Source organism: Macaca nemestrina, chromosome 5, assembly GCF_043159975.1.
Source record: "Macaca nemestrina isolate mMacNem1 chromosome 5, mMacNem.hap1, whole genome shotgun sequence".
In the NCBI taxonomy this organism is placed as follows: Eukaryota; Metazoa; Chordata; class Mammalia; order Primates; family Cercopithecidae; genus Macaca; species Macaca nemestrina.
This window is the reverse complement of record NC_092129.1, coordinates 34,060,899-34,074,975: the sequence shown is the minus strand read 5'-3', so window position 1 is coordinate 34,074,975 and position 14,077 is coordinate 34,060,899. Positions and strand designations below refer to the sequence as shown.

The window sequence follows — 14,077 nt, the reverse complement described above, 5'->3', positions numbered from 1 at the left end:
CATTCATTCATAAGTGCCTACTATTTGCCGGGCACCATTTTAGGTGCTGAAAATAATCATACAATAAAAGAGGTGAAATGAAAATGGTGAACTTGGAAATTAGGGTCTTTAAAATAGAAAATTATCTATCAGAAGATGAACAAAAATTTAGTTTAGATTTGAAACGTAGATTCATTTTGAAAGGATAACTGAACATAGAAACGCTTCTGCAATGATCATGCCACTGCTTTGAATAAGAAGTAAACAGAACATATGGCGTCAGTAGAGCTCGCTCATTCAAGAGAAACCAAAAACAGTACTAATTGCTCATAGAATGTGATGTTTCATTATGACCACAAAATGAACCTGCTAAGACTGTGGTATCTCTAATATCCCTGAAATCCTAGAAAGCATTTTTGCCCAACACCGAAGCAAAGAAAATATTGATCGGTTTCTTTAACACCATTGCTTATGTGTATTTCACTCACAGTCAGATGTCCAATCAGGTTTCCCCCCAAAAAAATTCTCATGTGTTTGGTAGGTTCTATGTGAAGCAAAATAAATAAATGATGGTTCTAAACATTTTATTCAGGAAGATTCCTATGAGATTTTTTAAAAGCTGAAATAGTACTACCAACTTACTATCACACAACTTATTTACAAAATGTTGCTTTACATGTAAAGAATAAAGATTTGTCACCATTGAAGGCGTTCAAATAATATGATAGAACTTGGAATGCCCAAACTCTAAAATACTTGTTCCAAATGTATTATGAACAATGACTGTAACCAAAGGTTAAGAGCTTTTTAATTCATAAATTCATAAAAATTCATTAATTCATAAAAATGGTATAAATTGCTTAAAAGCATACAATCCAGTATGTTTTATAAAAAGTGCATTTTATAGCCAAACTTCATATGTAACCAACTTGTGTGTGATTATATGCAATGGTTTTTTTTTTTTACTAATGACATTTGAGATAATGGTGATAAAATTCCCGATGCAGAGTGTTCTCTTTGCCTGTTTTATTTTGTGAGTTGGTAGCACAAACTTGCTTGGTGTCTGTGATAATGTTAAGACCTTAACAGTAGTAGTGGGTGACTGACAAAAGAGTTCTACTATAATTTTAGCGTACTGAGAATTTATTTTAGGTAAATTTTAAAAGAGGTCTTCAAAAATAACCCAAAACAAATATGTCAATTTACTGGGATTTTCCAGACTGACTTACATTTGAAAAATGCAAAAAGGTTGACTTCCATTCCCAGAACATGTGCTATTTGTTTCTTACCAGTTTCGTAGCTTCGTGTGCAAGATCTTTGGCTTCTTTGGCAACTTTCTCAGCTTCATCAATATAGTCCTTAATATTGCTGTAAGCTTTGAAGGCTGCAGTGGCATTGAAGGAGATGTTTTTAGCCTCATCAAGGATTCTGGTGGGATGATTCAAAAAAAAAGAATGTCAGGGCACTCAATGGTACTTAAGTGAAGAACATCCCAATTATTAAGAAATCTGGCTTCCAAATGATCATGGCCAATATATCTAGGACAATTCCAAATCACAGTGAAGTATCTCCTTATTATATTGTCTTGTAGTTTTCTACAACCTAAACTTATATTTCTAAGTAATTCAGCTATGAAACACTACCAACATATCTTAAATACCCATTGCATCCTCCAAAAGTCTCTGCAGCCATGTACTCTAGCAGGTGTGTGATATGAGACAGTTCTTTGTTTGTTAAGCATGCTGTGAGATTCAGAGCACTTCTTCTACTGGGATTAATTTCACAAAATCTTTTTGGGATAGCTGCACTTCCCAGAGGAGACTAAATGAATTTCAGAAGAGTAAATGGCCTGTTTCAGGCCAAATGACCAATATGTCCCCAAGAAAGGACTTAGAACTTGGATCTGATAATATCTAGCTTTGTGTTTCATCTACCACTCACCCTTCATTATAAAGTGGCAAAAGTTTGACATAAAATAAAATGATAATGCATATATTTTCCAAGGTCTTCAAACATTAGTATTTTTTCTTTGTAACAGTAAGTATTAAGTATGAGAAAAAAGCCTTGCATGTGATGTAGATTTATTTGGGCAAATTATTCTTGGGGCTAATAGCACCTCTATTAATTATGACAATCTCAAAATTGTGGGAGAAGCATATCAGTTACACACAGAAGGCTGTTTGTAAGTCAAATATATACTTCCCTCTTTACTCTCCCTCCTATGACCTATGTAATAATCCCAGCTAGAATAAGCTGATATTTTACAGTAGAAAATGTAATATCTCCCTGGAGCTTAAAAGAGAAAAAAAAAAGACTTAAAGGCTATGTATGGGACCACATTTTCAAAAGTCTCCCTTTTAACAATAAATTGTTTTGATTGCATTAGAAACATAAAACTGAAATTTGAAACAGAATGTGTTTCTATATGTTATTTAAAATGCTAATAAGGCAACCACTGTGCTTTCTAATAAAGAACAGAAAATAATTTTTTCTAAGTGTAGCCTAGGGCTATGTTCATTTCCTACTAAGCCATATTTGAATCTATTTGTAACTCAGACTTTGATGCTGCTCTAGCAGAGCTTTGCCCAGAACCTCCTAATTAAGCCTGTCCACAGAAGAGCCATATAGCTAGTGTGTTCACACTTAACAGAAATCAGGATTTGAAAATGATTCTGTACCATTTATGCCAGTCAAAACCTTTGGAAAAGCATCAAAATACACAAACATTTCCAACAACAAATGACATACCCATCAAGGACAGCAGATGAGTCATTCAACTGAGCTGCATGGCTCTCAGCTTGGGACACCTTCTCGGCAAGCTTCCTGTCCTTTATTTCTTGGGAGAGGTCATCTATTTTGTTGTTAAGCTCCTCAGACATAGGTGGCAATTTAGTTTGGATGTCTTCAACATACTGATTTGTAGAGAAGAGGGCATTTTAAGCAAGTGAATTCAAGCCTCCTCTCTTTTACTAATTTCTCTATGAGACATAACTACACGTTTGTTTATTTATTTATTTATTTTTTGAGACAGAGTCTTGCTCTGTCGCCCAGGCTGGAGTGCAGTGGTGCGATCTCAGCTCACTGCAACGTCTGCCTCCCAGGTTCAAGCAATTCTCCTGCCTCAGCCTCCTGAGTAGCTGGGATTACAGGTGCCTGCCACCACACCCAGCTAATTTTTTGAATTTTTAGTAGAGACGGGGTCTCGCCATGTTGCCCAGGCTAATTTTGAACTCCCGAGCTCAGGCAATCCGCCCGCCTCGGCCTCCCGAAGTGCTGGGATTACAGGCATGAGCCATGCGCCTGGCCCAAATGTTCAGTTTTTAAATGAAACTTCAAACTTACTAACATAGCAGAAAGAATAGAGAATTAAAGTCATTATTTAATGAAATAGACTAGGAAATTTAAGAAACCAACTTACATCAAGAAAAGCCTATCTATTTAAACAATGCCACTTCATAGTTATACATATCATTAGGATCTCTTAGGCCATTTGCATTTCTATGACCACATATCACTCTATGTAATGCATTATACATTACATGTTAAAAGCCTGTTTGTAAATTTACATTTCTCTTTTAACTAATGTTATATAAATATTGAAGCAGATTGTAAGTGCTGCTCTAGGAACAAGAAATGTCCTTCATCGCTGTGGACAAAAACAGATTTGTGTGAATGTGTGAGTACCCTCACACAAACACTCATGTCCACTGGGAGAACAAAGTGATACTCCAGTTGTCACCAATAGATAGGCATGGTCACAGCAGAATAATGCAAAAATAATTTTATCTCTACAAGAAAACAAATACTAGTATTTCCTTATATTACTGAGCTTTCTCATAGGCTCCCATTTACTCATTACCATCTCTCTTTTGAGTTCTACCAAATACTCACGTCTATGATCGAGTTGATTTCATCTGCAAGACGGTTGGCTTCATCGAGTATGTCATTGCCCTCTTTTAAAGTGTTCTCAATTTGTCGTTTCCCACTTTCAACAGCCTCCTTCTTTTTCTGTAGACCATTATGAACAAGACATCAAAACTGCGTTTTCATAAAATCCTACCTACCCCTGTATTCCTGACTTTCCTGAGCTGTTTGAATAAAAGCTTGGCAAAAAAGGTACATCATGTTGACAATGTGGCTAGATGAGAATAATATAAACTACTTAGCCAGTCCTTCAAGAGTTCTTCTACGTAGAGGCTTGTACAGGTTATTTCTCCTTCTTATTGTGAGAAAGTCATCCAAGCGAAGAAAAGTTATGCGATACTAGTTGAGGAATTAAAACTACTTTAAAAGAAAGATGGAGTATCCATTTCTAACTAAAATGTAAGTGCTGAATAGTTACATTGGTACTACATATTGAATTCTAGAATCTATATACAAATGAGTACTTTGTGAGCATAAACATAAGCAGATGTATTCAATGGGAGTTCTGTGAAATTTGAAGTGAGATTTTTAAGGAAACTTAGGGAAAGTACTTTTTTAAAAGTATTTTTTAAGAAATAGAGAAACTATCACATGGAAGAATCAACCTAATGGACTGTTTCATGGGAGAATAGATTATAATTTTTCTTTGGAACATATAGCTTGTCTCGAAATTACACAAAACTCAATCCTGGCCTAGAAGAGTAAAATTAATGAGAGACAAATATTGCTATTTCTCTATCTGGGGCATTTTTTTACTTATTTTATTCTTTATACTTTTGATTCATTCCTATTCCTGAAATCACCATTCTACCTATAGATTTAACTGCATCAATTGTAATTTTAAGCTTTGACCACTTATAGGCTTTTTCTATAGACAATAATGCTAATTCATTTAGATCTCAATATGTGCCAGACAGTTTATAAGCATTTTGTTATTCCAACTCTTTGGATCCTATGTTGATCACTTTTTACATAAGTGGAAAATTGAACAAGTAAAGGGCAGTGGTCTGAATGTTTGTGTCCCCTGGTAATTAATATGTTGAAATCCTAATCCTCAAGGTGATAGGATTAGGAAGTGGTACCCTTGGAGGTGACCGGGTCATGAAGCAGAGACTTCATAAATAGGATTACTGTCCTTATAAACGTGACCTGAAGGAGCTTGTTCATCCTTTCACCATGTTAGGACACAGTGAAAATGGTGTCTGTGAACCAGAAAGTGGTCCCTCATCACACATCAAATCTGCCAACACTTTGATCTTGGATTTCCCAGCCTCCAGAACCATAGGAAATAAATTTTGATTGCATATAAGTCACTCAGTATTTGGTCTCTTGCTATAGCAGCTTAAATGAACTAAGACATTAAATGATTTCCTTAAGGTAAAATAGTACAGTGTGGTTAAGATTTAAACCCCTGTCTACTTAATGATAGATCCTGGGTCCTGGACTATGAAAATACTATCTCTTCTATTATAGAAATCACACTTTTAAAATTTGCACTGGGCTAGTGCTAATTTCATACCCTTCTTTCCTCACCTTCACCAACCAAATCAGTATGTTGCCAGGTACATACATCTAGTTCCTGCCTCTAAGCCTTTGCACTTGCAGATCTTCCCACTATGTACTCTTCCTGCTCTTTGACTTGTTTCCTCCTCCCTCCATTTTGGTAACAGCCACTCCTCTGATTACCTATCTAAAATAGCACCCATCCTTGTCTCAATCATTCTCTATATACTACGGCACAGTGATTAAAAGCTACACCCAAGTGACAGCCCTCCCGGTTTGGGATCTCAGCTCTGCTCACGCCTAAGCTATGAAACCTTAAGGAAGTAATTTAGCTTCATATAAAATGTTTAGTCCTTCCCTACTCAATGTGCAGCCCATTCACCAGCAGCATCAGCCACACCTGGAAGCTCATCAGAAATGCATAATCTCAATCCGTTCTTAGGAACTACTGACTTAGAATCTGAATTTTAACAAGAACCCCATGCGATTGATAGACATTGTAAAATTAGAGAAGAATTAGCTTAAAACACTGCCTGGCACACAGTAACACTGTAATTTTAATTATTATAATTACCTTATTTTGTTCTTAGAACTCATTTATCTGAATTGTATTCTTTAGAGTGGTCAAAAGCTATAGAAACATAGATAATATTATTTTCTTTTTTATATAGATTGATTCATCTTGATTACTTTTGCCAGGAGTTGCTAAAAACAAAGATTATGTAATAAAAATCAGAAATACCAAAGCATCACAGATACATGTACGGGGACTAGCAGAAAGGCACAGCCTGTTGAACTATACATGGTTAACGAAGGACAATACATTGAATGTATTATGCAATATCATGCGATATACCATGTATTATGTATCAATAAACAATTTATGTATATCAGCCCATGCATCCAAACTTTGTTTGTATCTTATACTTGTTTACTGGTTTAGTGACTGTCGCCTGCACTGTAACACAAATTCCATAAAGACAGTCTTATGTACCACTATCTCTAGTACCTAGATGAGTTTCCTCAATAGATGTTTTTAGTAAATAAATGAAAATGGGTCAGGCATGGTGGCTTATGCCTGTTATCTCAGCACTGTGGAAGGCCGAGGCAGGCAGATCACCTGAGGTCAGGAGTCTGAGACCAGCCTGGCCAACATGGTGAATCCTTGTCTCCACTAAAAATACCAAATTAGCTGGCTGTGGTGGTGCATGCCTGTAGTCCCAGTTACTCGGGAGGCTGAGGCAGAATTGCTTGACCTGGGAGGCGGAGGTTAAAGTGAGCTGAGATCACAGCATTGCAATCCAGCCTGGGTGACAAGAGCAAAACTCTGTCTACAAAAAAAAAAAAAAAAAAAAAAAAGAAAGAAAGAAAATGGAGTCAATTCCTGGGACTTGTGTTGGTGACACTTGGCTCATTCAGCTACTCCCATCACTAATTCAGGGGAAGTAGTGATATGTCATTCACTCTTCACAGAAAACAAATGTAGGAACAGTCCCAATGTCCCTGATTACAATGTCCCTGATTACAAGTCATATCTGATCTTCCAAGGGTCTAACATTCTTTTACACAACTGCCAATTTTAGCCCTTAGCTTTTGTATGAACTGAGTTAAAGTATAGCATGTACAGAAACACAAGAATATTTTACAACGTGGCTTGTTCGAATTAATGGATCGAGGTAATTTAAAATGCTGTGCCACTGGAAACAGGGAGAATATTTCCACACGTGTTAATTGAAGAGCTATATATATTTTGATTTCAATAAAGTAGTGACTTAGAATCTTTTGTAAAAGCTCTAATTGAGTCACTTTAGGGAGTCAATTGTCATGCAAAGATCAAAATGTGCTTCTATTATACTCAATCAGAAATGATGATCAAGAGGTTAAATAATTTTTTTTTTTTTTTTTTTTTTGAGACAGGGTCTTGCTCTGTCGCCCACGCTGGAATGCAGTGGCGTGATCTCGGCTCACTGCACGTTCCGCCTCCCTCTTCCCAGGTTCATGCCATTCTCCTGCCTCACTACAGGCACCTGCCACCACACCCGGCTTTTTTTTTTTTTTTTTTTTTTTTTTTTGTATTTTCAGTAGAGATGGGATTTCACCATGTTAGCCAGGATGGTCTCAATCTCCTGACCTCGTCATCCACCCGTCTCGGCATCCCAAAGTGTTGGGATGAGGTTAAAGAAATTTTGGAGGTGTCTTATTTTCAGATTAGATACTGATGGGTTCCAGCTTTGAACCAAGGAAAGATGGAAATTTGGAGCTCACAAATATTGATAAAAGTATAGAGTATTTGGGTTTGTTTTATGGCACTTTATTTACTGAAGAAAAATCTGTTTTGTCTTTGCTAGATACTGTTCTAGGATTTGGGGATGAAGTGAGGAAGAACACGTGTTCCTCATGGCTTGTCTGGAGGAGAGATAAAATGAATGAGTAAATTAATGTATAATATATTCTTAAAGAAAGACTAGATGAGTACAATAAAAACAAAGAGAGGGACAGATAGAAAATGATATAGCATATAAAATACCTAATATAGAAAACTTAGAGTATTTAAGAAACAGAAGGAAGGCCTACGTATAGGGAGAATTATTCTACAAAAAGTATGGCATAAGTATAATTGCTCAATGATTCTGTTTGGATATGAAGGTTGATTATATTTCTACTTTTAACTTGTAATCAATTATATCTTAATTTATTCCAGAGCTTTGCAAATTGAACACTTTCTTTTTCTTTCTTTCTTTCTTTTTTTTGTGGTGTGTTGGTGTGGTAGAGTCTTCAGGAACCTGCAAAAGCTCTCTTACTGTCTATTCTTGCTTTCTTTTTTTTTTTTTTTTTTTTTGAGACAGGGTCTCACTGTCATCCAGGCTGGAGTTCAGTGGCATGATCACAGCTCACTGCAGGCTCAAACTACTGGGCTCAAGCAATCCTCCCACCTCAACCTCCAAGTAGCTGGGACCACAGGCATGCACCACTATGCCTGACTAATTTTTGCATTTTTCTATAGAGATACGGTGTCGCCATGGTGCCCAGGCTGGCCTGTGTAATCTTTATGTAGCAACTTACTCTTTACTCGATCCACACTGCCTTCTTTGGCAAGGTTATAATGGTAGATTTGGGGATAGATTGTTCAATACATATTCTTTTGCTTCACTGAATTATTCGTCTTCTCTCCTGCCCGTGAGGTCCCCAGTTCCCTTAGCCCTCTCTCCATTGCTGGAAATGCCCTTCCAACTCCATCACTATCTAGTAGCCTTTTATGATCTGGCTCCAAATTCCAGAGCCTTCTCTGCTACAGACTTTTACGTAGCTTTTGAAAGTTTTTCTGCTATACTGAAAACATCCTAAGATCACCTTACACTTCCAAAGCTCTGGCTGGGGTTCCTGTTGCTCTGTCTTTCTTCCAATTCCTCTCCACTTCTGCTATGATGCTGTCATATTTGTGAAACTTTTGCTGAATCTCCCAGTCAATATTATCATAGTATTACGTAGAGTGAAATGTTAACATGTCTGAATTTTTCAGAAGATTGTAAGTTCTTTGAGGCCAGGAGTCATTTCTATTCAACCTCAAATACCCTGGTTACCGACAGTACCTTGATATGGTAGGTACCTGACAGACATTTAGATAAATATTATCTCAGCCTACTTTTCTAGCCTAATATCACACTATTTTCCAATACAAAAACCATTTCTTCAGTTTAAGTGAACCACTCAAATTCTGCAACATTTTATTTTAACCCATGACTGCGATATTTCAATTGCTTCCTATAGCTGTCAGGATAAAAACCAATTACTTAGATTAATCTCACAATGCGATTCTCTTAGAACTGAAGGTCTGCACTCTGCCTATCTTCTCTGTCTTTCTATCCCTTCAGTCGTTCACTCGCTTCTTTCCAAGCCTGTCAAACCACTGAACTTTCCCCCAAAATGTCCTTTTCTTTCCTCCATGCCTTTGTATATGTTTTTCCCAGCTTCTGGAATGCTCTTCTCTTTCTTCTTCTGTGGCCCAGTGCTTACCCTTTAGGATCTAGCACAAGTGTCAGGGCCTCTACAAAGATCTTCTTAAACTCAGGGGTGACTTAGACTCCCTCCTTTGCTTACCCCTGTGACAATTATGGTACTGTATGGAGTGGTTTGCTTATGTGTACCTCTCACTAAATACAAGTTACTTGAAGTAATCAGAGATGGTGTTTTATTGTTTATACCAGTGGTTCTCAACCTTGAGGTTGCATCTGAGTCACTGGAGGGATTTTTAAAACACAGATTTCTGGGCCCCATTCTCAGAGTTTCTGAGTTGATCATTTGGGGATGGGGTCCGAGAATTCGTCTTTTTGAGAAGTTTCTAGGTCACACCGAGGCTGCTGCTCTGAGGGGCCTCATCATTGACACAATCAATTTTGGAGTCTAGCATGTTTCCTGAATGAATTAGAGGCTTGATAAAATTTTTAAAAAGAAAATTACATACCACCTTAAAATAAATAGAAAGTTTTTGAGTTGGGTCTTAATTATATCACCTTCATTGTGGGCACAGCCATAAGAGAGTTATTTATTTAAAATGCAGCTGACTATTCTACCAAAGAGATGTAATGCGCCAGTTTTCTTCAACCTGTATAGGCATCAGATTAGCCCAGGGAGAGTGTTAGAATACAGACATGGGGCCACACCGCAGACCAGCCTACACAGACTCTCTGGCTGTGAGCCCATGAAACCTGTTGGCTTAACAAACACTCCACGTGATTATCAGCCGTTTGGGCAGCAACCATGGTAATTTAAGCAACCATAAATAATCTATGCCTTATTCATATTAATTCAATTAGTTTATCTATTTTATCCAGTAACTTTTAAAGAAGCCTTTAGTTAAGCGTGGCACATAAAATGAAAATCCAAAAAGGACCACTTAGAATTTCAATACTGACTATACATAAGCTCCAGGCACTTGTAGGGGTGCCCAAGAATGATGACTTCTGGTTTTAAACATCACTAAAAGAAACGAATAGCTAAAGGTACTACTGACTGTGCCATATAACTCTTCTTGAAATATTTCTCAAATACTTACTGTGCTTTCCACACAGGTAATTTTCATTTCTCAAACTGGTGCCATAAAATAGAGAGGTGCACCTTCGGGTAAGTCACACGGCCGGTGTGTCACCAAGCAGGGCGAATCGTGCTGGAGCCTGTGATAGGACAGTGGCCCAGCATCCTGCCTCACAGGAGAGAGCTTTTTCTGGAATACTGCTAGCATGTCAGTAGACTCCAAATTAGTTAGGATTAGGTGACTCAGTTAAGAAAAAAAGTAAGCCTCTTCAATCTTCTACCAGAATGACAAGGCTGAGTCTCAGAAGAGGGACCCAGAAATAAAATATATTTAAAAAAAAAGTAATTCATCCTCTTACTACTTAATCCAAAGGAAAATAGAAATAAATAGATTTTTAAAATCCTGGTTCATTTTATTCAATCGTTACTGTCCTTCGACAAACATTCCTACATACATACTATATGCCTGGGGGTGTTGAGTTACTGTTGCAGGTGAAATTATGTGTTAGAAGACGTTTAGGTCTGCTTCTGTTTTCTGACCTGCCGGAGTCGGATACTTTGGAAACAGCAAAGGTAAATTTGTCTCTGGGGAGAAAGTTGTTGTTTAAATATTAATATCAAATACAGGTTTCTGCTGTTATATGTGCTGAATTTACTCTTAGGAAAAGTGATTATTTACTATGTTAAGATTAAGAAAGAAAATGAAAAGAAGAAGAAAATAATAATGGAGGAATCTGTTTTAGTTCTAGTTCCATCAGCACTCTTAAAAAGATAGAGGCTGCCCATAATTTCTTGAGTTGAGAAATAACTGTTATCTGTGTGGAAAAGGAGGAGAAAATAACCCAGACCTTATCTGTTCCTATTAGTCCCTTTTAAAGGATCATTTGCATAGAACACAGTGCACAGAAAAAGGGGAACCAAATGTTTTGCAAGCTCTGGTCTCAATTCATTGAGCTATTTGTCATGTGCTTAGATTGAATTTGAAAGTGTAGGGGACTTCTATGATCTTTGGCAGCAAGATCTCTGAACAAAGTTTGGGAATTAGTTTGGGAAAGCTGCAAAATAATATGATATGAATATTTGAAGATACCCCACCTACTATAGTATAATGCAGTCATAGTAGATTTGGGGAACCGATGCTTACAGATGTTCATTGACTTGCCCAATTTGTATGTCTAGTTAAGTGGCACAGTTGTCACTGAGACCAAGGTCGCCTGACTCCCTGTAAAGAACTTCTTCCACTGTATCACAGTGTTCTTAAATATCTTCAACAGTTTAATTTATCGAAATTTTATTTGATACTTTGAGTGATGGTAACTGGTCATTAAAAACAAAACAAAAAAAGTCATTTCTTGTTCTGTTTCTTAGAAGTTCCCTTTCAGAGTTGTCACTTTTGATCTTTGTAAATGGGCATCAAGTAGAATAGTCCAGCCATGTTCAACACTGCCCCCACAGTCACCAACCTTCTGAGATTAAGACAAAAGTGCTCCTAAGACTCACCTCCAACGCAGTCATGTTTTTCTGGTTTACTGCAAATAAGCGATTAGCTTCTCTGATTTTATTCGTGGCTTCTCTCAACAGGTCCCAAGCGTCATCAACTTTGTTTTTGTAGTCTGCCAGTTTTTCTCGGAGATCCTTCTCCATTTCTTCATTTTTTCCCCGGGACTCTCCAAACAGCTTCTTCACTTTTTTCAGAAGCCCTTCTGCAGCTCTGCAACCACCCCCAGCCCAATGATAGACAATGAGCTCATGTCACTGCCTTAGGGTTTATTGGTATTAAACAACGTTACAAAGAGATACTAACATGAAAAGAATGAGAAAATAAGAAAACACGTAAAATAGATTCACTGTGTGCTAAATCAAGTTGAAAACTGGTACCTGAGCCCATTTATAATTAATTAAAATAAAAGCAAAACATATTTTTAAAAAATCCTTTTAAATTTGTAAGTAAAAAGACATTTTGAATCAGAAGGGGTCTCATGTCATTCTGGGAATCTGATTGATGAAATGAGTTTTATGAGTTTTATGATTCAGTTCACATACCAAAATCAAACAGTCCACCTGTTTCATCATACTGAGACCTGTTCTCTATTACTTTGAATGTAATGATGAATATTGGTATGTTTGCTTAGAAACTGTGAACAGAATTCTAGGTCATTGTCATGCTAGTAGAAGAGCATGATTTTAATCTATGTTTCTTTTTCTTCCAACTGACTGATCTGGAAGTTTTTCTGGGTTTAACTTACCCAGTTTTTCTAAAGTGATAATTTCCAAATCATTCAGAAACTCTAAATACTTGAAAGACAGTAATTCTCAAACTAACGTGCCTCATAATCCCCTGAAGGGCTTGTTAATACATGGTTTGCTGGTACCATCCCCAAAGTTTCTGATTCAGGAGGTCTGGGATGGGGTCTGACAACCTGTATTTTTAACAAGTTCTCTGGTGTGCTGATATTGCTGGTTTAGTATAAATTATTTAACTATTAATAATACTACCACTTTGAAGTTAGCTGACTATGAATGTAGAGATATATCTATTTTATTGAGTGTTATCACAAAAGTTCTTTAGCATGAGTAAAATCCCTATCACTTTTCCCAACCCTCATATTCCCAATTCTTATTTGAAAGTATTAGGTGTTTATTATTTGATGACTTTTCTTTTCAGCATTTCTTAAGATGATAAAATGTATAGGTTGGCCAATACATGAATGGTAAGGTCATTACTTTGTATATGGGTATTTTTATTAAAACAAAAATCAACTGATAGTCCAAAAGTCCCTAATGCAGGTGATTAACAAAGCAAGCTCATTAGCCTAATTATAGAAGGGGCAACACCAGAAAAGATCATTTACTTGATTATATGTAGGCAAGAACACGCTTTTGTTTCATTTTAGAACAATGATAAAGTACAATTAAATAAGTAAATGAATAAATAATGATTGATAGATAGATAGCTAGATAGACAGATAATAGATAACATAGCAAACATCTCCAGGTTGGAAAAACAAAGCATCTTTTATTTATACATACGATAAAAATTTAGAAAACTGTAAATTATCTGGAAATCTCAGTGTGTCAAATGAAAAAATAATAACTCATCTACTCACACCAACTCGTCTTCAGCAATTTCCTTTTGTGTCTCTAGATTTTTCCTCCTCAGTTCTTTAATCATCTGGTCAATCTCTTTCTGAAGGCCTTCCAAATTTCTCTCAAAGGCCTCGTCTCGAGTTCCTAGAGTTTCATTTAGTTTTATAGCTTTTTCATTTACAGCTGCAGGGGGTAAAACAAATTTTGTAAATTAGTAAACAAAAATGCCACATGAAAACATGGTATTCAGCATCTGCTGGGTACCACCATCTCCAAATGAAGAGTATTTTGCCGTGAGTGTTCCTGTTGGGAAACACAGAGGCAGTTAAGACAACAATCAGTAACAGGGAAATGTAATATATTTCTCAATATTTTATTTCTTTTGGGGGTTACAGCAATTAAAACATGGTGTTTCTAACCTCAAAAGAAAGAAAGAATTACAAATAAAGAAGTAGGTCAAAGCATATTCAGGTACAAGCTCTAAAAAAAACGGTGACCTGTAGCATAACACTTGGAGGCTGGAAACACAAGCTCTGCATTGCTGATAAGATAG

At 36.7% G+C, this 14,077-nt stretch overlaps 1 protein-coding gene across 7 annotated transcripts in view; it reads right to left on the bottom strand.

The window, feature by feature from the left end:
• LOC105465590 (laminin subunit alpha 2) overlaps window positions 1–14,077 on the bottom strand; it is a 628,094-nt gene that overhangs the window by 117,295 nt on the left and 496,722 nt on the right. For all 7 annotated transcript variants that reach the window (XM_071096438.1, XM_071096439.1, XM_071096441.1 and 4 more), the window contains 5 exons: window positions 13,545–13,707; window positions 11,938–12,148; window positions 3,871–3,987; window positions 2,728–2,891; window positions 1,269–1,407 (listed from right to left, as the gene is read on the bottom strand). In XM_071096438.1, the coding sequence (XP_070952539.1) occupies window positions 1,269–1,407; window positions 2,728–2,891; window positions 3,871–3,987; window positions 11,938–12,148; window positions 13,545–13,707 (794 nt within the window). The remainder of the gene's footprint in view (window positions 1–1,268; window positions 1,408–2,727; window positions 2,892–3,870; window positions 3,988–11,937; window positions 12,149–13,544; window positions 13,708–14,077) is intronic.